The following is a 22,601-nucleotide window of genomic DNA, read 5'->3' as shown; positions in this document are numbered from 1 at the left end:
GTTTAAAGGGGTTTTATTAGATCAAGGATTTGAGAGAATTTCATTTTTTTTTTTCAAATCCTCTTTTATTGTATATCTAGCATTTATAAATTCTATATGAAATCCAAACTTACTAGATTAGTCATTTGTATAAGTTCTCTCAAATTTCAGCTTTTTAGAAAATGTGGATTTTGTCAATAAAATCTATCAAATGAGATTTGGATGATATTTTATAATGAAAAAGCAATGAGCCAAAATATCACCTTCTACTATGGTATTTGAAACTTTTTTAAAAAAATAAAAAATTTACTTCACATTTTTAAAATAAAATAAAATTGCTTGAAATGAAAATATATTTAAAATTCTATTTTTAAAAACTTTCATATATTTCTATATATTTCATAAAATAATAAAAATATTGAATTATAGTATTAAAAAATAAAATATTATTTTAAATAAATTTTAAAAAAAAAATCCAAAAAATTGATGTTTTTTCAAAAACCTTAAAACTTGTAAATTTTTTTTTAAGATTTATAAATCTTGGATTTTCTTGAATTTACTCATATCTTGAATTTTTTCAAATCATTGATTCAATAAGCTCACCTAAGTAAAGTTTATAAATGGATACGTAAGAGTCAAAGAAAAAAAGTGGACGCAAATAATTAATGGATGAGAGTTAGATTCTAAAATTCTATTTAAAATAAAACGTATAATTATGAAAGTATTAGACTTTACATTAAAGTCTATCTGTATATTATTTAATAATTTACCAAAATAGTCTAAATTACAAAACCCTAAAACCTAAACATAAATGTAAAAGCTATATACCCATAATCATAAAATCGTAACATGTTCAAAATAAACGAATTATCTCAAAATATAGAATTATTTTTATGTTTGAAAATTTTAGCCTATAATACATAATTATTCTATTATTAATTTAAGAATTGTAGGGTTTTGGGGATGATAATTAAAAAAAAACTGGGAAGAGGCATAAATGACATATTGTAGAAGAATATATAAGTGGAGAATTGACAATGACGTGTTTTTCCTTTTCTATTTAGCATTTCTAAAACTAGATTTTGCTATTTTACAGTTTACACATATATAATTAAGTAATAAAACTATCCCAAAATCATATATATTTTCCATTTTAGCGAAATATATTATAGATACTCTTTTTGAACTGGTATGTTATAGATATTTTTTTTGCAAGCTATCCAATACATGCATTGATAGTTACAAATGGTTTAACTGGCAACCATTACAAGAACATTAGAAAAGAACATTAGAAATGAGTAAGAAAAAAATGCAGAGGAATAATATTAGAAGATTGAAAAGGAAAATAATCCATTATCAATTTTAGTGAGAAAAAAATTTGTTCTATATTCTTCTAAAATAAAAGGAATGAGAAGGAATTCAAAGGAAAACAATTCCTTGTAACTGGTAAAACAAATTATGAATAGTAAGGAATGTATTATTCATTTTTATTCTTTGGTCACCAATTACACCCAAAGTATTTCCTACTTTGATATTTGTAGATAATGTCATTGGACGCTTAAATAATGTCTTTGGGCGCTTAAGTCTAATTTCCTGTTAAGTATTGGATCTTACCGCTTTAATTAATTTTTAGAATAGCATTAATTAAGTGTTATTTTAGGTTCTGATATCTTCTCAATTTGCATTGTTTTAACCATTCATTTTTGCACATGTTGATCATTTAGGATAGCATTTAGATATGTTTAGGTTGCATTGCATTACATATGTCCTTATCAGGTGATGGAGATTTCACATGGTGACTTTGGAGTATCTAGAGATGATTTGGAGGCAAAATTGGTGATTCTCGGAGAAGAGACGCAGAGGTAAACTGTCCCATCGGCCTTGTGACGTCCCAGCGGCCTTTAGCCCCTCAAGAAGCCGCTGCAAGCGTTGAGAAACGGAGACCAAGTGTGAGAGCGGCCTAACGCAGCGGTTAACCGAAGCCGCTGTGAAAATAGATCATCCCCTGCCGCGTTCGTACTTGTCGCAGCGGTGTACCGAAGCCGCTGGAGACGCGCGAGAGATGAAGACTCAAGAAATGGAGACCAAGTGCGGGAGCGGCCTGACGCAGCGGTGTGACGAGACCGCTGGGAAAATACCCCGTTCCCTGCCGCGTACGTACTTGTCGCAGCGGTGTGATGACGAAGCAAGGAAGCCGCTGCGAGTGTCCCAGCGGCTAGGCGGAGCGGTTTCACGTGGCCGCTGCGAGTCAAGAAAGTCAACATTTTCCGGGTTTGACCAGATAATTACCAATTTGTGTTTTGGTTAACCGAGGTTTGTTGGGTTAAACCAGGTTCGACTTTAAGCTACTATAATGGTCCTTCAGACCTAATTGTAGGATCTTATCTTGTTTTCTATCTAATCACAAAAGAACTTTTAGGTGAAAGATCCTATCTTGATCATTTTTCTCTTGTGATTGCTTGATTATCTTGATCACTAATCATGATTAGCACCAAATCATCCTTGATTCTTGGGCTCATCATGAAGAGTAGTGAGTAGTCATCTTTGGATTCATGGGCTAGGGTGATAAAGGGTGATTAGAGAAGATCTAGGGTGTTTTGTGTTAGATCTACTTATTTCCTTGCTTGATGAGGGTTCTCAATGCTATTTTAATCATGATCACACTAAAATAGATCCCTAGGCATTTCCTGCCCACAAGGTGTATGTTGAAATGCCTGAACCAACTCTTCAATGCTTTTAGCTTGCTTTACCTAAGAGATTAGTTGTTAAAGGAGTTAAGATTGCTATTAGACTTGATCTCCATGTTTGATTTAGTAACATTCAACCTAAGAGATTAGATGCTTGAGTTGCTTTACCAAAAGAACATTCATCTAGAGATAGAGTTTGTTTAGCTTAGTGTCTAGGCATAAGGAAAGTGTTTGATTGATAGCTTGCCACCTCTAGATTTAATCTACATCACCCAAGATCAAATGCCTAGCCCAATGAGTCCTCTTGTTTCATCATAAGAAAGAAAGTTTTGTCCTTTGTTCGCATTTAGATAGTAATCTAGTCAAAAATCATCTCACAACTTGGTAGCACTTAGATTAAGCATGGTCTTGCATTCCCTTTGCTTTAGAATCACTTAGAACTGGTTTGACATCCTTTATACTACAACATTTGATTAGGAGCCTTGAAACTCCTATCATCAGGTTCCATTCTATCATAGTATTTATCTAACGCTATTACATAATACATAAATTTCTAAAACATCTACGATAACATTTTAGTAAAACGTGCTATAACAATCTGCTATCAGTGTAGACTTTTTTTGTAGTAAATTATCGTAATTAAGAAATAAATACTTAACAGCCTGAAAAACTAATGAAATTTATTTTGAGAGTTCTTCCACGCTCACTTTCAATCTTTATATTATGTGAACTGGTACAAAATAAAGAACAAGCTTTTTTTTTGTTTTAAAGTTAGTGATATTTTGGATAAAAAAGGTTCCGGCGACATTTCTGGCTACTATACTATTGATTAACGTTTGCTCGTGAGGGTTTAGTTTTATAGAAACACACGCATGGTTTAGAGTAGTATTAGTATGTCCAATGTCAAAAGTCTGAGAACTGAGAAGAATAAGTTTGGCAATGACATATAATCTAATATTTTAACAAATGTTTTTAATTGCTGATGAGTCTAAAACAATATATAAACTGGCACCTTTCTGGTGGATTATTTAATTAGCCTTATGGGCTGCTGATCTGTAGCTCGTCATTAGTTTTATAGACTATAAGAGTGGCGACGTGAATCGCTCTGCGGCATGAAAGTAAATGGTCAAATGAGAATCAATGCAAAGTTGACATTCGCTTAACACGTAACGTTGGAATTTTTCTCTTCATGCATCATCACAAGTTACCATATGCATATCGGTCTCTGTACTGGTCTACAGTAGTATCTTACTCAGATTTGTCAACTCTCGAGCATCATATCATCATCACCTTCTATTATCCACAATCCAAGTTCCGAAAATAAGATTCTCCATATTTAGCGTTGCCCCATCACTAATCCAAGATGCCTCAACATGTTCATTTAGATTACATGTCGGTACGTGTATATATAGAGTTCAGAGACTCACCTCTCCAAAACTGACTATCAACACAAAATATCCAAGCAATACAAAGAACAAAACATCTACATACTAAAAGAGTAATACTATTACTATAAAAATGGATGTGGTAGCAAGGTTAGCGTCACAAAGTGCAGTGGTAATATTCAGCAAGAGTACATGCTGCATGTCTCATGCAATTAAATGTCTGTTTTATGAGCAAGGAGTGAGTCCTGCGATTGTCGAGATCGATCAATACATGTACGGTAAAGATATTGAGCGGGCTTTGGCCCGGTTAGGATGTAGCCCTCAGGTTCCCGTGGTTTTCATCGGAGGGAAATTAATAGGAACTGCCACTACCGTTATGACTCTTCATCTTGACGGGACATTGAAAAGGCTGCTCAAGGAAGCTGGTGCTTTATGGCTTTAGTACATATAGTTCGTATAATGTTTTCTTGAGGGTTTAAACATATATATTTGCTTTGGCTTTTGAAAGTTTCTTCATATAATATATGCACGTTTAATTAAAAGCATATATGAAGAAGTACTTTTTTATTTTGGGTGTTATGTATGTCTTGATGGGTTGGTTTTATTATTAACTACGACCAATTTGTGGATAGAAACTAGGGCTGGGCAAATAAACCGAACCCGAAAACCCGAACCGAATCCGATCCGATAAAAATGAATCCGAACCGATCCGAACCCGACGTAAATACCGAATGGATCTTGTTTTGTGGTATTTCGGGTTATGGGTATTATCCGAACCGAACCCGAATCTAAATGGATATCCGATAGAACCCGAAATATTCAAAACCTCGAAAAGATCTTGTACCAAACATGATCTCAATTCCTAATATGTATCCAAAATACACTAAGAAATATTGAACATCTAAAATACTTATCTATAACATGAATGTTTGTGGGGTTCTATTACATGAATCTTGAAGTATTTAGATTTTGATTTTGTTTTCGTTAAACAATGTTTCTCATTTCATGAGAACTTAGTTTTTGTTTTATGCTTTTATTTATTTGGTTTTCTTTTTATCATTAAATATGTTTACTTTTCGTATGATTTTGAATGATCACGGTTGATGTTCCTTATTTTTGAATCGATTTTACTTAAGTTTTGGTTTCAAAATAGGTACAAATCAGGTCTTTTAAAACTGAAAAACCGATTTTACTCATGTTTTGGTTATAAAATAGGTAAAAATCAGGTACTTTTAAACCGAAAAACCGATTGGGACCCGAACCCGAAAGTATATTGGGTTGTACCGGTTCTTTGAAGATTTACTAACCCCGACCCGAACCCGATGGAACCCGAACCGGTCCCGAACCGAACTTTCATATAATCCGAATGGAGCTGATTTTGATAAACCCGAAAAACCAAAACCCGATTGGATAAAACCGAAACCCGATTGGGACCCCGAATGCCCAGGCCTAATAGAAACTCTATTTTATTTCCCGTTCCGTACAAGTTAAATGGTATCTATAAAACGCAAAAACGTTAGTTAGGATTATTTAGTAATTATTATTTTGTACTCTTTTGTTTCTCTGCTTAAATTGGTATTGGTGGATTAAATTAATAAGCAAAAAAAATAGTGTATCAATATGAATCTGCCAGGAAATGGATGATGGCGAGATAAAAACGCAAAATTATCTCAAAGTTTCCGTGAGGGAAAAAAACAGGAAACAAAGTGGGTGGGGGGTGGTGAGGGTGGGGAGGGAGGGAATATGGCATATTAGGAGAAGACTATAGAGCAAATTAGCTCAATATACTGAAAAGAGTGGAATACCATTGAATTGGGAAAAAATGGTAGTGATGTGGGGAAAAAAATTGAAGGGAAATAGAATATAGAATGTAAATAGGGGGAAGTTGTGTGTAGGGAGTACAAATACTCAAGACTATATGAGTGAAGAAATGGCAAATGATGTATGTTCTGCTATTAATCTTTTTTTTTTGTCAACAGATAAATGAAGAAAAAGAGTAAAATTACTCAAAACGATTTGGGTAACTAAACTGATAATACAAAAGCAACAACAGTCTTTACTGTTGGAAGAGATTATGCAATATGTACCAAGTTGTTTGTCATAATTGTTTTCCTTGAAGGTAGAACAAATTTGATATTGATTTTTTAAAAAGTTAAAGAACTCGTCAATTTGTGATTAAACCCTAAACCAGTCAGTAGGATTAGACACTGTCTTCTATATTAATATTTAAGACCGTGAAAATCCTGACTGAAAATCACAAAACAGAAAAAAGTTTGGAAACAATAATATAAAACGAGAAAACACTAAAAATTCTTTAGAAATAGCCGACTACGTAGAATTTAAATTCGATCTCTTTATTTAACTCAATATATTACATGTCATGTCTGATAGTATCAAAATATTGTTTGTATCTTTTTTTTGTAACATGCAGATCTTAGTGGATAGTTATCAGAGGAACATAGCACCAAGGCTTGCTTAGCCAAAGCATCAGCATCCTTGTTGTTTCCCTTCTGTATCCACGCAAAAGATAGACTCAAAATAATGCATTTAGATGCATTCTTGTTTCTTTTTGAGTTTGTAACAATATCTAGATACATACATAAATTTTCTTGCCGTGAAAAGTTGGCCGAGTACTTTTCTCTTGCTGTAGCATTTTCTCTCACTTGAGCACCAAAAACCGATCTACGAAAATAGCTTCGACTTCCCCTCGAAGCTCCAAGTTTTTCTGATAGAATTCAATTTTGCTTTCGATCCGAGGAATCTCTGAGTGAGAAAATGAAATTTTATCATTTTGGGTAAAAGGAAAAAAAAATAATATGAGGTGATCGTGGAGATTATATGGTTTTTGCGAAAAATAAACTTTTAAATTTGCGAAAATTGGGCCAAAATATAAAAAGAATGGCCAAATTAGGTATATGCCATGAAATAATAATTTGGGACAAATAATGAATTGAGGTGGAGTAAATATACATATCTGCTCTTTTGCAAATCCGATAGAAAAGTTTTAACAAAAAATCATCTTTTTTGTTTCGATGGAAAATATAGTTTTACAATTTGAATAACAAAACACGGTTTTACGGTTTTCAAAATAAAACATTTTTTTTTTATTTTGACAGAAAACACATTATTATTACGGTTTTTTTTTTTGCAGAAACACAATTTCAAACTGTATTAGAAAATAAATATTTTATTTTGTTTGAATTGTCATTTTGCAACATATTGTAAATTATATAAATTTATTATAATATTTCACCAAAAATAGTTTAGACTCTTGTTTAAATTTATAATATGAGTTTCATTTTTCATCTAGCTTTTGTGTATAAATCTATTTCTTAATTTGAAAAAATGAACAACAAACTAGAACTGCATTTCGATGCTGCGCGTATGGATGGCGAACAAAGACCTTATAAGTTAGGGGATATCTATGATACTTTTGAAACCGTTATGATAAAAAAAAAATCTAAGAAGCAGTATAACTATTGTTAATAAAGATATACTACAATTTCAATCTAAATTACATGTACAAAAAAAAATTGTAATGTTTACATATATATTAATTATAGTTTTCAGTAATGGTATTTTCATGATTAGTAAGAAGTAAAATAACACAAATATACTTAGACAAGCATAAAAACTATTAATATAAGTTATCAAAAAAAAAAAAAACTATTAATATATTACTTATCATATTAATATGATCATATAAAAATAATTGTATCATTAAAAAACGTTCTCTCTATGGCGATGAAGGCGGCGATCTAGGGTTTCGATGATTTCTGGAAACTGGGATCCGGGTATTGGTACAAGTTTATGGTTCAATTCGGAGGCTACAGGTTACGATTCTGATGGATGGAAAGTGGAGTTTTATTCGATTCAAACGGGGTTTGATTTGGAGCTCAAAAAGGGGATCTCGGGAAGTTTAAGGAAAATCAAGATCGGGTCTGAATGGAGAATGATTTCGACTATCATCAATACGGAATCTCAGCTTTATGAAGGTTATATCTCTGAATACACTTACTTGTTGTTCATCTCGGTTCTTCGGGGTTTTGACCGAATCAATCATAGATATGGTCTCAATAACAGATGGAGGTTATGGTATTTTTGGAACGTGGGATTGGAATGTATCAATTTACATCATTTTGGTTTTATTGGTTGCGATCTTCTGTGGAAAAAGAAAGAAATTTGGGTGAAATATAAACGAGAGAGAAGGCTGTGCTTTCGGTGCATCGTTCTTATAAGATTGTTTTCTTTCTTTTCTCTCATAACTCAAAACGTGGTCCTTATTGTGTTTACCATGACACAGAGTAAGCTTTTGGGTAACGGAGAGAAGATGAAGAATGGTGAAGGGACCCGTAAGAGACTGAAGATTGTGTCTTTCTTCAATGCGATCTCGGTGGCGTGTGGACAATGGCGAGTGATAATGGAGTGCAAAACTGAATTATTAGATCAACTTTGGATTGTGTATCAGGAATTTTATGTTACTTGGCAGGAACGGGAAAGCTTGGAGAGTACATGGATACGGCCCTTGGAAGTTCGAGACGGGAACGCGGTAAGCGTATTATGGAACTTCATGTTTGTATTTGAAGCTCAGTACACAGGGGTTTTATGGCGATTATTAGTTCAAAATAAAAGGATCATTGTTGTACGGGAACTGATTAATGGTGTAGATTATTTAGGTGATCAGACTTTATCAAATTATAATGAAGTCCATCTTTCTTGTCATTGGTGCATTATGGGTTTGTGGATTATAAAGGCAATTCGGTTTATGACTCTTATAATTGGCGGCCAGGAGATTTGCGTATGGATTTATTTATATATATGTCCCATTCATATGGATTTTTGGAATGGGAATGAGTTGGCATATTACGGAGCTGGGACTCTTCAATCCTACTTTTATTTAGCTCTATGGAGTATTTACCAATTAATTATATGAGAATATTAAGTTGGAATTGTCGAGGAGCTGGTAGTAAATGGACTATTAGCTATCTCAGGAAGATTTGGCACAAACATAAACCGGATTTCTTATTTTTGTCCGAAACAAAGCAAGACCAGGAGATTATGCAGGACTTTCAAGCACATTTTGGCTATGATAACCTGGTTACGGTGGATCCCATTGGCAGAAGTGGGGGCTTAGCCTTGTACTATAATAATGAATTTGAAGTTAAAATCTCCTACACAAGTAATAGGATGATAGATGTGGAAGCAGTGGCTCTTGGAAGAAGAGTTTACATCACTTTTGTTTACGGGGATCCAGTACAGGAATTAAGGGAACATGTATGGGAAAGGTTAACCCGGTTTGGGCTTGCGCGCTCTGAACCTTGGTTTGTTATAGGGGATCTCAATGAGATCACTGGTAATCATGAAAAGGATGGAGGGGCGATGAGGAACCCTGATTCCTTCGTTCCTTTTAATACTATGATTCGGAATAGTGGACTATTAGAATTTCCAGCACGTGGAAATAAATTCTCCTGGCAAGGACGGAGGGGTAAGGGAGTGGGTGCAGTGATGGTTCGATGTCGATTGGATCGGGCCCTGGCCAATGAGGAATGACACACTCTATTCCCATGTTCATATACGGAATACCTCCGTATGGTGGCATCGGATCATCGACCGGTGGTGGCTTATCTGGAGGACAAAGTAGTAAGGAGGAAAGGACAGTTTAAGTTTGACAAACGTTGGATCGGACAGGATGGCTTATTAGAGGCTATCACCTCCGGCTGGAAGGAACAAAATAGTTCCCAACCAAAACCTTTTGTCACAAAGATTAGCAATTGTAGACATGAAATTGCAAAATGGAGAAAGGACAATCCCCCTTTCGGAAAGGAAAAAATAAATGAGTTACAAAAAGCTCTGGAGGAGGTTCAGATGGATAATAACAGGTGACAGGAGGATATTCTGGATGTCTCTAGGAAGTTACAAGAGGCATATAAGGATGAGGAGGACTATTGGTTTTAAAAGAGTAGGAATATGTGGTATTCATCTGGGGACCGCAATACAGAATTTTATCATGCATTGACAAGGCAACGGCGGGTGAGAAATAGAATTGTTGGACTACATGATGCTGATGGTAACTGGATAACGGATGGCGAGGGAGTGGAGAAGGTAGCAGTGAATTACTTTGATGAGCTGTTCACTACTACCTCTCCAACGGCTTTTGATAATTTTTTATCAGAAATACAACCATCTATCTCTACGCAGACCAATGGGTGGTTATTAAGACTGGCTACTGAGGAAGAGATCCGTCAAGCTCTGTTTATGATGCACCCAGGCAAATCCCCAGACCCTGATGGAATGACTGCATTATTCTTTCAACATTAATGGCACATCATTAAGACAGATTTGGTGGAGTTGGTAAATAAATTTCTGCTTACGGGGGAACTGGATACACGGTTAAACATTACTAATATATGTATGATTCCAAAAACAGAAAGGCCGACAAGGATGACGGAATTAAGGCCCATAAGCCTATGTAATGTTGGGTATAAAATTATTTCTAAGGTATTATGCCAACGGCTGAAGATATGTTTACCATCGCTTATATCAGAAACTCAATCAGCCTTTGTGGCAGGACGCCTAATCTCAGATAATATCCTTATAGCGCAGGAAATGTTTCATGGTTTGAGGGCAAACAAGGCATGTCAAGGTAAATTTATGGCCATCAAAACAGATATGAGTAAGGCGTATGACAGGCTGGAATGGGATTTTATCCAGGCAATCTTGCTGAAAATGGGATTTGATACTCATTGGGTAAAATTTATGATGGCATGTATATCATCGGTTCAATATAGTCTTACTCAATGGTCAACCAAGGGGTCTTATTATCCCACAAAGGGGCTTAAGACAGGGAGATCCGTTTTCCCCCTATTTATTTATATTATGCACAGAGGCGCTAATTGCGAATATTAAAAAAGCGGAACGGGAGAAACAGTTGACTGGTATGAAGGTGGCTCGCGCTTGTCCTTCGATATCTCACCTCCTCTTTGCAGACGATAGCCTCTTTTTCTGCAAAGCACAAGAGGCAGAGTGTCAAACCATTCTCAGGATCCTCCAGGATTATGCTGCAGTCTCTGGACAATTGATTAATTTTCAAAAATCGTCCATTCAGTTTGGACATAAGATTGAGGATTCAAGACGACAGATGATGCGAGATATCTTAGGAATACAGAATGTTGGTGGTATGGGTACTTACTTGGGTCTCCCAGAAAATATGGGAGGATCAAAGATCCAAATTTTCGGATTTGTACAGGATAGAGTAAGCTCTCGGGTTAATGGATGGACTTTTCGGTATTTTACTAAGGGGGGAAAGGAGGTAGCCATTAAATCGGTAGTCACTGCGATGCCAAATCATGTGATGTCGTGTTACCGCTTGCCCAAAGCAAACACGAAGAAAATTACCAGTGTTGTGGCTAGATTTTGGTGGAGCCCTGGGGGAAGCACAAGAGGTATGCACTGGAAATCCTGGGATAAAGTTTGTGCGCCTAAGGAACAAGGTGGTCTGGGTTTTTAAGGACATAACGGATTTTAATACAGCAATGCTGGGTAAACAGTTATAGCGACTCATTGAAAAGCCGAACACGTTGTTTGCCCGTATGTTTAAGGGTCGGTACTACAGGAATGCATCACCCCTGGATCCGATTCGTTCCTACTCCCCATCCTATGGGTGGAGGAGTATTATTTCCGCTAGATCTCTGGTAAGCAAAGGACTAATCAAAAGGGTGGGATCAGGATCAACCATATCCGTATGGAATGATCCATGGCTCCCAACCACTCACCCGAGACCAGCAAATCAAAACCAATCTTCTCTTTACCCGGACCTTACAGTTGACTCGCTCATAGATCCAGACTCACGCTCATGGAATTTACATGCTCTTCACACCTTGAAGACGTGAAAATCATTATAAGTATACCACTGAGTAGGTCTCAGATGGCAGATAGAGATGGATGGCATTTTTTGAAAAATGGACGGTATACGGTTAAATCAGGTTATCAGGTGGAGCGGGTATACCCAGATCAGCAATCTCAGGCAGAGACCTACGGACCCACGGTAGACTCACTCAAGTCCTTCTACTGGAAAATTCGATGCCCACCGAAAATACGACATTTTCTGTGGCAAATATTATCTGGATGTCTATCGGTTAGGAAAAATTTCCAGGCAAGAGGGATGCAAGGAGATATCTGTTGTGCTCGATATGGGGCTCCAGAGGAATCTATAAACCATATCTTTTTTGAATGTCCACCGGCAATTCAGACATGGGCGCTCTCTAAGATTCCATCTAATCCTGCCATCTTTCCAACGGAATCACTCTATGCAAACATAGATCATCTATTTTGGCGCGTTACTCCAAAGATGGATGATCATCAATTTGCGTGGATACTTTGGTACATATAGAAAGCAAGGAATAGTAATGTATTTAGTGATCTGGATATTGATCCTCGTGATACTCTTGGGAAGGCCGAGACAGAATCTGTTCTGTGGGCTGATGCACAGGTGATTCCTGAGTCACATGACGCACACCAGAGAGATATGGCTCCCATACCGGTGAGACCGGGCAGATGGTGCTTCTCCGATGGCTCATGGAAGGCAAACGATATCTTCTCGGGACAAGGATGGTATAGCATCTTATCAGGATTTGATGGTTTGATGGGTGCAAGAAACACCAGAGCTAGAAATTCACCTCTCCATGCAGAGTTTGAATCACTAATCTGGGCAATGGAATGTATGCGGAATTTGCGGCAGTTTCGGGTCACATTTGCAACAGATTGTTCTCAATTGGTGAAGATGGTTTCGGAACCAGAAGAATGGCCAGCGTTTGCAAACTATTTGACAGATATAAAGACCCTTAGTACTGGATTTCAGAGCTCGGAGATCATCTATGTACCAAGAACGCAGAACACACAGACGGACAAACTAGCACGTAGTGCAAGAATTCAAGCGTCGTTCGTCGTTCACATGGATGCAGAGCTACCCTCTTGGTTAACAGAGTCTATATGAGTCTGTTTTCTTTATTGATGTCAAAAAAAAAAAAATAATATGATCATCTTCTTATAAACAAATAAATATTTATACAAAAAAAACAATAAGCACACTATATTGGAAGAAATTAAATTTTGGAAATTCTTAGTAAAACATAAATCATATATTTACTTTGCAAAGGGAATGAAGGAGTTAAAACAAACCCATGAAAATCCGTAGTAATTTATAAAAAATATATGATAACATTTACTAATCTAAATATACATATTTTCAGAATTCACATAACATTAAATTTTATTAACTTCTAAAGTTCTTAATTCTAGACAAATCAATATCCCAATAATCCTCCTCCTCCTCCTTAGATTCATTAAAAATTGGTTCTTATAACATAATCATAATTTACCTTTGATATTTTAGCAATATTAAATTGATCTTTTATTACTAGTAAAAGTTAATAAACCCACAATTCTAGGAAATATACTAAGTTTTATGGGAAAAATTATCTCATACAGTATATTTTATTAGTGTAAAATGTTGGGTCACACCTTCTTTAAAAATCAACTCTTGAGATAGTATAAAATCTTATTTTAAAAAAAGAAGAAGTATTTTTACTTTAATAAATATTAAGAAACTGATCTCTAAAAACAGTTATAATGCACCTTAATATTACTTTAAAGGGAATGAATATCACAACTATTGGAATTGAATGGAACTTTTGAGGGAAAATATATTTCAATTTTTGCATTTACCTTACTAATTACTTTCTTTGATTTATTTCATCTGTTTTAGTTTTGAGAAATTAGATACGTTGAAAATGGTTGGTCCACGCCAGCTTATTTCAAAACATTATTAGATCATTTTTGAAAAAAAAAGAAATCTTTATAAATAAGATGGCAGCATTTTTTTTAAATATGAGATCATTATTAGTTCATACATATTCAAAAATATCAAGAAGCCATACTTCTCTCTGGTCATGGATTCGAATGAGTGTCCATCCTTACCTCTCGAACTATGTGAGGAAATACTTTGTAGAGTTCCAACTAAATCTCTTATGCGATTCAAGTTAGCATGCAAACGATGGCTCGCTCTTTTCAATGACAAGAGATTCGTCAACAAGCACTTGGCTCTCGTCGAGGAGCACTTCATACGGATCAATAGTGATCGCAAGGTTACAATCATCAGTCCCATGACCAGAGCTTGCTCATCTTTTCCACTCCCATACGAATTTCAAGCTACACCTGATATCTATACTATGATTCACTGCGATGGCTTGTTGCTATGCATCTTAGAGTCCTCTGCGATGGCAGTTTGGAATCCATGTTTGAATCAAGTTCGATGGATCAAGCCCGAGAGTTCTTATTCCATTAACTGTTTCTACGGTGGTATTGGATACGATGGTCTATCTCAAGATGGTGGCTACAAAATCTTGAGGTTTGGCGACAGAGATATCTTTAGAAATCAGTACACAAACACAGTGGTTGTTGATATATACGAGCTCAAATCCAATTATTGGAAAAAATATAAAGTTTCTTTGGATTGGCACGTGGTTAAAACTTGTAGAGGAGTGTCACTCATGGGAAACATGTATTGGATTGCTAAATGGAATCAAGCTGGCTTTTTCATCCAAAGTTTTAATTTCTCTACCGAGACATTCGAGCCCTTGGCCTCTCTTCCCTTTGACTATGGTGCATATGATGTTCACAACTTATCAGCTTTCAGAGGAAATAATCTTTCTTTGTTAGTACAAAACAAAGAAACTGAGAAGATCGAAGTATGGGTTACAAACATGGGCAAGAAGGGTGTGATAATATCGTGGACCAAGTTCTTTAGTGTGACTAGACCTGACCGCCCGGTGTTTCGTGCTTGTGAAGGTATTGCTACTAAGGTGCATTTTATTGACAAGAAGAATAGGGTTGTCGTATGTTGTGAGGAAGTAACAGTAGATGAAAGGTGCGTAAGTGTTAATATCTATCTTTTTGGAGAGGGTGAGATAGAAAAACAAGAGATAGAACTACATAAACGAGGTTTTAGCTGGCCTTTTGTCTCCGGCTATGCGTATCTTCCAAGTCTTGTTCCGGTGTAACATAGGAGCACAAAACGATTGAAGCTTTGAAAGTTGTTCCGTGATGTATGTTTTTATTATAAATTTTATAAACTCAAGTTTTTTTGAATATTTTATTACTTAAGTCATATGATATTATCGTCTAATGCAATATATTGGACCATTTATGGTGAGCAAAACTTTGACTAGTGCCATGGACAAAATATATGTAAATTTTTGTTTAATTAGTTATCCATTTTGATTTGAACCGAAAAATCTGGATATCCGTATTCGTAAATATCCATATGAAACGAATCGAATCACAAATACTAATATTCTTTGAAACGGATATCCGATCCGATCCGTTCTATGCATATATATACATATTTAAAAAAATTATATATAACTTATATCAATATATATTTTATATAAATTTTACATATTTTTATTTATTAAAGTTATTATATTAGTTATTAACATTTTAAAAATTAAATAATGTTTTTGAGATATGATCGTAAAGACCTATTAAGTTCAATGCTTTGGATATTTTTGTCCTACAACGGATAAGAACACATTTTAGACTCGGCTGAAAATATATTTGGGCTTTGATCCATAGCGTTTCAGGCTTTAAAACGACCAAACCCGTTGACCAAAGAACAAAACAAAAGACTTTTGAAGTCCAGTGCGCGAGTTCGATACGTCCCGGTCGCAAAATCAAAACAAGAAAAAGCAATGTTATGTCTCCGTCTCTCAGAGCAGGCGCGTGTAACCCTTGAACGCGAACACGTTCCTTCATTGCCTCCTTGAAATCAATATGAAGAACGCAACAGAAGCTGCTTCCACTATCCTCTGAACAAGAGTTTGCGTAATGGGTCAGCAACTTCGTCGAGCCGTTGGGAAAGTCAAAGAAGTTGAGAGATTCCCATCTTCTACATCTAGGGTCGCCGCACATCGGAGATCGCTTCCAAAGGAAGAGCTCGCCGCCGCGAAATCTCCGTCTACCGCCGCCGTTGACGGTGTTTCTGGTAAAAGGAAAAAAAAAACTTTTAATTTTGTTATCTCAGGTTTTGGGTAATCGAAAGTTTTCACCTTTATTATGAAATACGATTCAATTGGGTATATTTGTTAGATGAAGAAGGTCGAAGAACAACGAGTGATGATAATGTTCTAGAAGAACGAGACCCAAAGTACGATACAATGTTGAATCAAATGGTGGGGAGGATTAAGGCTAAACCAGGAGGCAAAGCTGAGATGGGAGAGGTTTGTAGTAGTGTCTTATCTTATCTAGAAAAGTTTATGCTTTATGCTTTTTGAGTTTTGATATTGATTTTATTACGTGCAGTGATTAACGTTTTTAACACCAATAGTATAGTTATAAGTATTGTGTGTGTTAGTTGTAGAATCCCTGGTACATATACTATCCGTATATAAATAAAGTTGAGAGTTTGTGATTTATATATAGGCATCAGTAGTGGAAAGTTCCAAGAGGCCACTTCCGAAGCTCCGGAACACAACTCCTGAATCAACAAGGTATGAGGAGAAACCTGTGCCTCAAGGAACGTTGAACGTGGCGCAAGTGAGACACATCATGCTTCTCTTTCAGGGGAAAGCTCAGGATCATAGCGGTTCAATGAGTGTGGAGGAGATAGCTAAAAACTACAGGATTGACGTCTCTCAGGTCAAGAAAATCACACAGTTCCTGTCTTTGCCTCCGGAGGTTACTGATAAGCAGAAGAAACGATATGAATAAAGGTAAAAAGGCTCTGTTTTGGTTCATTATAGAAAGTTTTGTGCGTCTGCGTGTAACACAGAACCAGAGATGAGATTTGATTTTGATTTTTTTTGTTTTCTTTCTGTGAGCAATAATGTAAGACTGTGTAAGCTAAGAATACAAAGCTTTGTTTTTCAATTAAGTCAATGATTCTTTGAAAACAACAGTTACATATAAAGGAAAATGTTAAGTGAAAGGCTCTGCATCTTCATGTTCCTCTGAGACTCAATACAATCGGTGTCTCTCCTTTAAGGCTTAGGCTCTATCTTACAGTAGAAGAACAACTTTGATGGAAACTCAGGAACCTAATACCATCATCAACAGAACATACATCTACAAAGTCAAAACTCGAGACGTAACTTAGATTTTTGCAAGAATCTAAGATCCCCTTCCATCACGAGATGGCTTAGTTATGTTAAAATGAACAGAGTCTCTGTGCCTGAATATAGAAATATTTAGGTTCTTGCAAAATTATGTTGCTCGTGTCACTCAGCATGTCCATGTGTACTCAACTACTCATGTCATGGTTATATTTTATTTTTATTTTTGTAAAAGGACATCATGCCATGGTTATTCTCCTTTTTATGATCTCTTAACGGTTTTTATGGAAAGTAAAACTATTATGCGATGATTACGAATCCTGCTATTAAATTCATATCATTTTTTTCCAACTTAAGTAAGACTCATGTAGCTAACACATAGCTCTAAATTTGAGAAAACAGCTATTAAATAACTTTCAAATTAAATTAAAAAAACCTATAACTTCTATTTGAGCAAAAAAAAATCTTCAATTTTTAAATATCGACCATTTTAACTCTTATATTTTGCTTATTCGGTCATTGAAGAAATTTGAATAGTCAACTGTTAAACTCAGTAACGGCCGTTATATCCAATACAACGCTGTTTTAAAAATAATTTTGATTAAGAAAAATCTCAAATCGATTTCATCTTTTTCATCGATTCGGCTTCTCAAAATCAATTTTTAAAGCAATCTCCGATGAAAATCATTACATGTCGCCAGAAAAACCACCACTACTTGTCTTCATCAAAGATTGCCTCTGAAATCGGTTTGAGGAAGATAAAATTGAATTGAGGATTAGGTTTTCGAGTGAGAAAATAAAATCGATTTGGAATTTTTCTTAAACAAAATTATTTTTAAAATGGCATTGTATTATGCGTAATGGATGTTCCTCGAGTTAAATAGTTGATTATCCGAGTTTCGAAAATGACTGAATTAACAAAATATGAGAATAAAAATGGCCAATATTTAAAATTAAATTTTTTTTTGCTCAAACACCCAATTTTGCTTTCATTTGAAAGTTCAGGGTTTTAATTGTTGTTTTCTCCACTAAATTTGTATTTATATAGAATCTAGATATTCGAATCAATATTGCAAACGCACCACCATAAGATTGGATGGATTATATACAGCGACGTAACACATAGTATGTGTTTTTATGGCTTTGGCTCCGATAAGCTTATATATAGATATAAGTCTGCATTCATATAATATACAGGAGATAAGAGAAGAGTTGATGGAAATAAGAAGAGTTAGTTACTATTTTACATTTTCCCATGGTTTTGTTTTAATCATTTGTTGTTTGAATCTAATATAATAGTTTTTCTTTTTATCACAGAATAATGTATACAAAGCTTTTGTACATGAAATTGTTTCAATTCATGAAAATCTTTAGACTTCATCAAAAAAAAATTGACTGAGGATGAGTGAATTTAAAGGATACATACGTTCCGTTGATACCTATAAATGCTTCTTGTCTGTCGAAGGCTTGTGAAGTATGTCATCGTGTCATCGATATTTATGTCATCATGTCATCGTTACTTGACTAAATACTTGTCGTTGTCATATGACACAATCAGACACAATATCGATTTCTGGACGGTAGATAATATTGCATTCAACTAGTTATCCGTAGAATTCTGATAGTCAAAGTTGCATTCCTTGGAATCGAGCTTAATATACATTTGTCTTTTTCTACAAGTAGTTGACTTTTTTTCCACCAAACCTAGGTGAAACATTTTATTATAACGTAATAACAAATCCAACTAGTTATCCTTAGAATTTCGAATCAAATTATATTTAATTAATTTTGTCAAAGTTGCACTTGCATGCATGTAGAATAGTTGACTTTTGTTACACAAGAAAATAGTTGACTTTTCTGTACCAAAACTAGGTGATCCCATATTTCTTAACCAAATTTTATACATAGTTTGGGTATGGGGCTCATAGGCCATCTTCTTTGTATACAGCGTCAAGGTACATTATGAATTAGAACGGTAGGAGAAATATTGTCCAATTCATCAAAAAAAAATTGAATGGATGTTAATTCAACCAAAAAAGCTTTTTTTACAGTGACTGCAACATTAGTTGAGAGTTATGTTAAATCAGAATTTGAAAAGAAATAGAGAAAAGTTTTTTCATTGATAGAACAACCAGATCTTCAAAAAATAAAAGATTATCACATTGAAAACCATGTTTTCATGGTCATCGTATATGCTACTTGCCCCATTTCTCGCAAGCTATAAATCCAATTCCGAACCAGCTTATAAATGATTTTGATCAGTGAAAGTGGCATGTTCGGAATCTCACCATGCCTTTGCTTGTTCCGTTCATTCATGATCTTTTTGCATAGTAAGCCATCATATATTTTTTTATATATAACCGGTCTAAATTGACCAATTTATATTCATTTCAAATATTAGCTTTTAATAATTTTTTAATATCAAATACTATAATAATCGACAGTTCATATTACTATAGTATTAATGATTCAACCTTTTTTTTTTGGAGTACTTCATGTAGAAACATAATAAATTGGAGAAACCAATTAGCAATTTCTCCCTATAACATTTTTTCAAACCCCCATAGATTTTCAACACTGTATGTGTACTCAATTAATCAGCATTTCAATGCTTTTATAGTCCTTCATCATATCCAAGGAAAAAAGAACACCAAAACCAACTGTTTTCTTTCAAAACCAACTTATATACATTTTCAAACTCATCAGCGGATATTCGAAAATTTCTTATTAGAAACAAAAAGTGTACACTTCTTGTTTACTTATTTATACATATAAATATTACACATTATATCAAACACTTCACAGTATTATGTTTGATAGCAAAGTTCACAATCTTTAGGGACCACCAGGACAGCGACATGGGCAGCAATATCCAGGGGGCGCCGGTGCGCAACACACACACTGTGGACACATGCGAACTGGTGGTGACGGTGCCATCAGCTTACGGCCTCCAGGGCCTCCACCTTTCCATCAAAACATAATTTTCTCTCCATAAGAAAGCCTAAACATAGGGTAACATAGAAGATGGGAAAACTGAGAGATCAACTAGCTTACCTCCTAGATGCACACTAGCTGCTTGACATGGGAGTATTGGAGACAGGACCAGCGCAAGAACAAGAACATATAGGAGGACGCTGGATTTCGATGACTTTTCCATCGCTGCTTTCTGATGAGAATATGTTAATGATTTGCTGTGGAAGTTGAAATCTTGGTGAGTAGTGTATGCTTATATAGCAGGGTAAAGAGAGGTAGCAGCTGCAACAAGTTGGCAAAGAATAGGAGTTACCAATAAAAAAATTGAGATCAAATCTAGTTACCATTGACCAACATAAGCCGTTCGTTTTGATGATGCAAACTCTCTTTTGAGTTCACATAGTAATTGCCAATATCTTTAATTATCTACATGCATGATACATACCTCGAAATAAATACATCCTCCCATTATGGCAATTAGTTGACCTAGAGGTAGTTGCGGTGAGATGAGTTTCTTTTAGCGAGAAAACAATAGCGATATATTCATTTCTGCAAGGATATATATTTTCCTCCTACTATTCCTTGCATCAGAACAGTATCTATGATATTCTTTCAGAACTAATCTTTACAATGATATATTCAATAAACTAAAATATTATTATCAAGATTTTAGACTTTGAATTTTTTTATTTAACAATATTTTTAGTTAAACTTTTAATTTTAGTTCTTTTCATTATAATATTTTCTTAAACCAAATAAATTATCTTTAAATCTAAAAAATGGACATATTCACATATAAACATGATTTGGAAAATAGTTAATTTAATAACATAGTACATCTGTATTTTAATATCTAAATGAAATTCATAACTGACCAAAGAATAATATTCATATCCAAGAACAAAATGCTTCTATTTATAAGCTTAAGCTTAACATCAGGACATTACACTTGGCTCATATATAGGCTATAAATTACTTGTTTGGAATTCTTGGAAAATATTTTTTGTATTTTTGTAAATATATTATATAATATACAAATTTTACTTTAAAAGCAAAATTTTAAGATTCATAAACCTGTAAATAAAAACTAAATTAGATTTGGTCCAAGCAATTTGTATAAACCAACAATTTAGTGATTTTCTTTTGTTTGGGCTGGGCAAATAAATAGGCAAATGTGTAGATTGGGCCGAGATTTATTTGCACAATGGAATTTGGGAAAATGGCATTTTTCGATCCTACTATTCGTATCGTGCCTTTTTATACCCAAACAAAAGATAAATGCTAAATACGACATAAACTAAAAAATAACTTGAATAATATACCTAAACTCTGAATCGTGTGCATAAACCTACCTTAACTAACTCGTCAACCGCAACAACGACGTCGTTTTATAAAGGATAATTTTTTAAAAAAGTTGTGTTTGTTGAGAATCAAATCTTGGTCTCGCGGACATAATAGAGTCTTACTTAGCACTGTGCTATGACACATCTATTGTCACCTTATTAGATTTAAAACATATATATATTTTAATTTGTATATTCTAAGGGGGAAATTATTTTTGTTTACAATTTTTTTAATTACAAATTATAATTGCATCAATAGTTATCTAATTTTATTTTTGTTTACAAATTTTATTTAGAACTATTTTAAAATGACATTTTTCAAATACTTATTTAATTTAAAACATTTAAATTTTAAAAATCTAAATATATAGTGATTATAATTTTTTTCTTAAAAATCAAAACCTAACTTTTAAAATAAACAATATACACAATGACGTCGTTTTGTCTAACATAACGGTTGACTAACGCGATACTAGTCAAGGTAGATTTATGCACACGATTCAGAGTTTAGGTCTACAATCTAAATTATTTTTTTAGTTTAGGTTGTATTTAGCTTTTATCTTTTGTTTGAGGTTGAAAAAAATCATTTTTCCTGTGGAATGGGAATTAACGACTTAAACCAAGTGTTTTTTCTTTGTTGAGCCTCTTCAGCCAGAGATTTCTAGGTAGATGACCGCAACCCGCATATTACGTCCAAGTAACCCACTAGCAGGATGGGTCTAGAGATACATATACAAACCGCAATTCTCGACTGGCTGATCTGCACAGACCAAAACAAAATTAAATCTGCTGCAGGTTGGGCTACTTGGACACGGATTAGCGAGAAAATTATTTTTTTTTTACTCTCAATATTTCGTATCGTGTTTTTTTATACCAAAACAAATCAACAGTTTTGGGTAAATGTTCGTGTTGTAGTTGGAGAATTTTTTTTTTTAAGTATGAAAATTACACTAAAACTTGTTAGGACGTCGCGATTTCGAACATCGATTCAGCCAGGGGCGAAGCCAGGATCATTTTCTAACGGGTGCATAAGATATACAAAATTTAGATGGGCTAAGAGGAAATTGAACCTGAGATACTGAGGGGGTGCACTTATGCATTAAACCATCACAACTAACTGATTTATGT

General features: G+C 34.6%; 4 protein-coding genes across 4 annotated transcripts; 3 read left to right on the top strand and 1 right to left on the bottom strand.

Annotated features, from left to right (window-relative positions):
* Positions 1-157: 157 nt before the first annotated feature.
* Positions 158-4,682, top strand: LOC103859905 (monothiol glutaredoxin-S10-like). The gene is made up of 2 exons (XM_033288363.1): positions 158-1,639; positions 3,168-4,682. The coding sequence occupies exon 2, from the start codon at positions 4,185-4,187 to the stop codon at positions 4,491-4,493; it is 309 nt and encodes a 102-aa protein (XP_033144254.1). The 5' UTR covers positions 158-1,639; positions 3,168-4,184; the 3' UTR covers positions 4,494-4,682.
* Positions 4,683-13,956: 9,274 nt separating this feature from the next.
* Positions 13,957-15,538, top strand: LOC108871175 (F-box/WD-40 repeat-containing protein 1). The gene has a single exon (XM_033288323.1). It carries the CDS (start codon positions 13,999-14,001, stop codon positions 15,106-15,108), a length of 1,110 nt encoding a protein of 369 aa, XP_033144214.1. The 5' UTR covers positions 13,957-13,998; the 3' UTR covers positions 15,109-15,538.
* A 252-nt stretch (positions 15,539-15,790) lies between these two features.
* LOC103859904 lies at positions 15,791-16,993 on the top strand. The gene is made up of 3 exons (XM_009137500.2): positions 15,791-16,091; positions 16,196-16,326; positions 16,529-16,993. The coding sequence occupies exons 1-3, from the start codon at positions 15,935-15,937 to the stop codon at positions 16,814-16,816; spliced, it is 576 nt and encodes a 191-aa protein (XP_009135748.1). The 5' UTR covers positions 15,791-15,934; the 3' UTR covers positions 16,817-16,993.
* A 2,810-nt stretch (positions 16,994-19,803) lies between these two features.
* On the bottom strand, positions 19,804-20,912 carry LOC108871239. Its single transcript, XM_018657491.2, has 2 exons — positions 20,212-20,912; positions 19,804-20,120 (listed from the first exon to the last, which is right to left on the bottom strand). Exons 1-2 carry the CDS (start codon positions 20,312-20,314, stop codon positions 19,993-19,995), a joined length of 231 nt encoding a protein of 76 aa, XP_018513007.1. The 5' UTR covers positions 20,315-20,912; the 3' UTR covers positions 19,804-19,992.
* Positions 20,913-22,601: the final 1,689 nt, after the last annotated feature.

This window comes from Brassica rapa, chromosome A03, assembly GCF_000309985.2.
Source record: "Brassica rapa cultivar Chiifu-401-42 chromosome A03, CAAS_Brap_v3.01, whole genome shotgun sequence".
In the NCBI taxonomy this organism is placed as follows: Eukaryota; Viridiplantae; Streptophyta; class Magnoliopsida; order Brassicales; family Brassicaceae; genus Brassica; species Brassica rapa.
Note: the sequence above shows the minus strand (reverse complement) of the source record. Positions and strands in the feature narration are given on the sequence as shown.

Coding starts and splice junctions, on each gene's coding strand:
- LOC103859905 (XM_033288363.1), top strand. CDS start 4,185: ATGGATGTGGTAGCAAGGTTAGCGTCACAAAGTGCAGTGGTAATATTC.
- LOC108871239 (XM_018657491.2), bottom strand. CDS start 20,314: ATGGAAAAGTCATCGAAATCCAGCGTCCTCCTATATGTTCTTGTTCTT. Junction 20,121..20,211: donor AGCTAGTGTGCATCTAGGAG/GTAAGCTAGTTG, acceptor TTTGATGGAAAG/GTGGAGGCCCTGGAGGCCGT.
- LOC103859904 (XM_009137500.2), top strand. CDS start 15,935: ATGGGTCAGCAACTTCGTCGAGCCGTTGGGAAAGTCAAAGAAGTTGAG. Junction 16,092..16,195: donor CGCCGTTGACGGTGTTTCTG/GTAAAAGGAAAA, acceptor TATATTTGTTAG/ATGAAGAAGGTCGAAGAACA. Junction 16,327..16,528: donor GCAAAGCTGAGATGGGAGAG/GTTTGTAGTAGT, acceptor ATTTATATATAG/GCATCAGTAGTGGAAAGTTC.
- LOC108871175 (XM_033288323.1), top strand. CDS start 13,999: ATGGATTCGAATGAGTGTCCATCCTTACCTCTCGAACTATGTGAGGAA.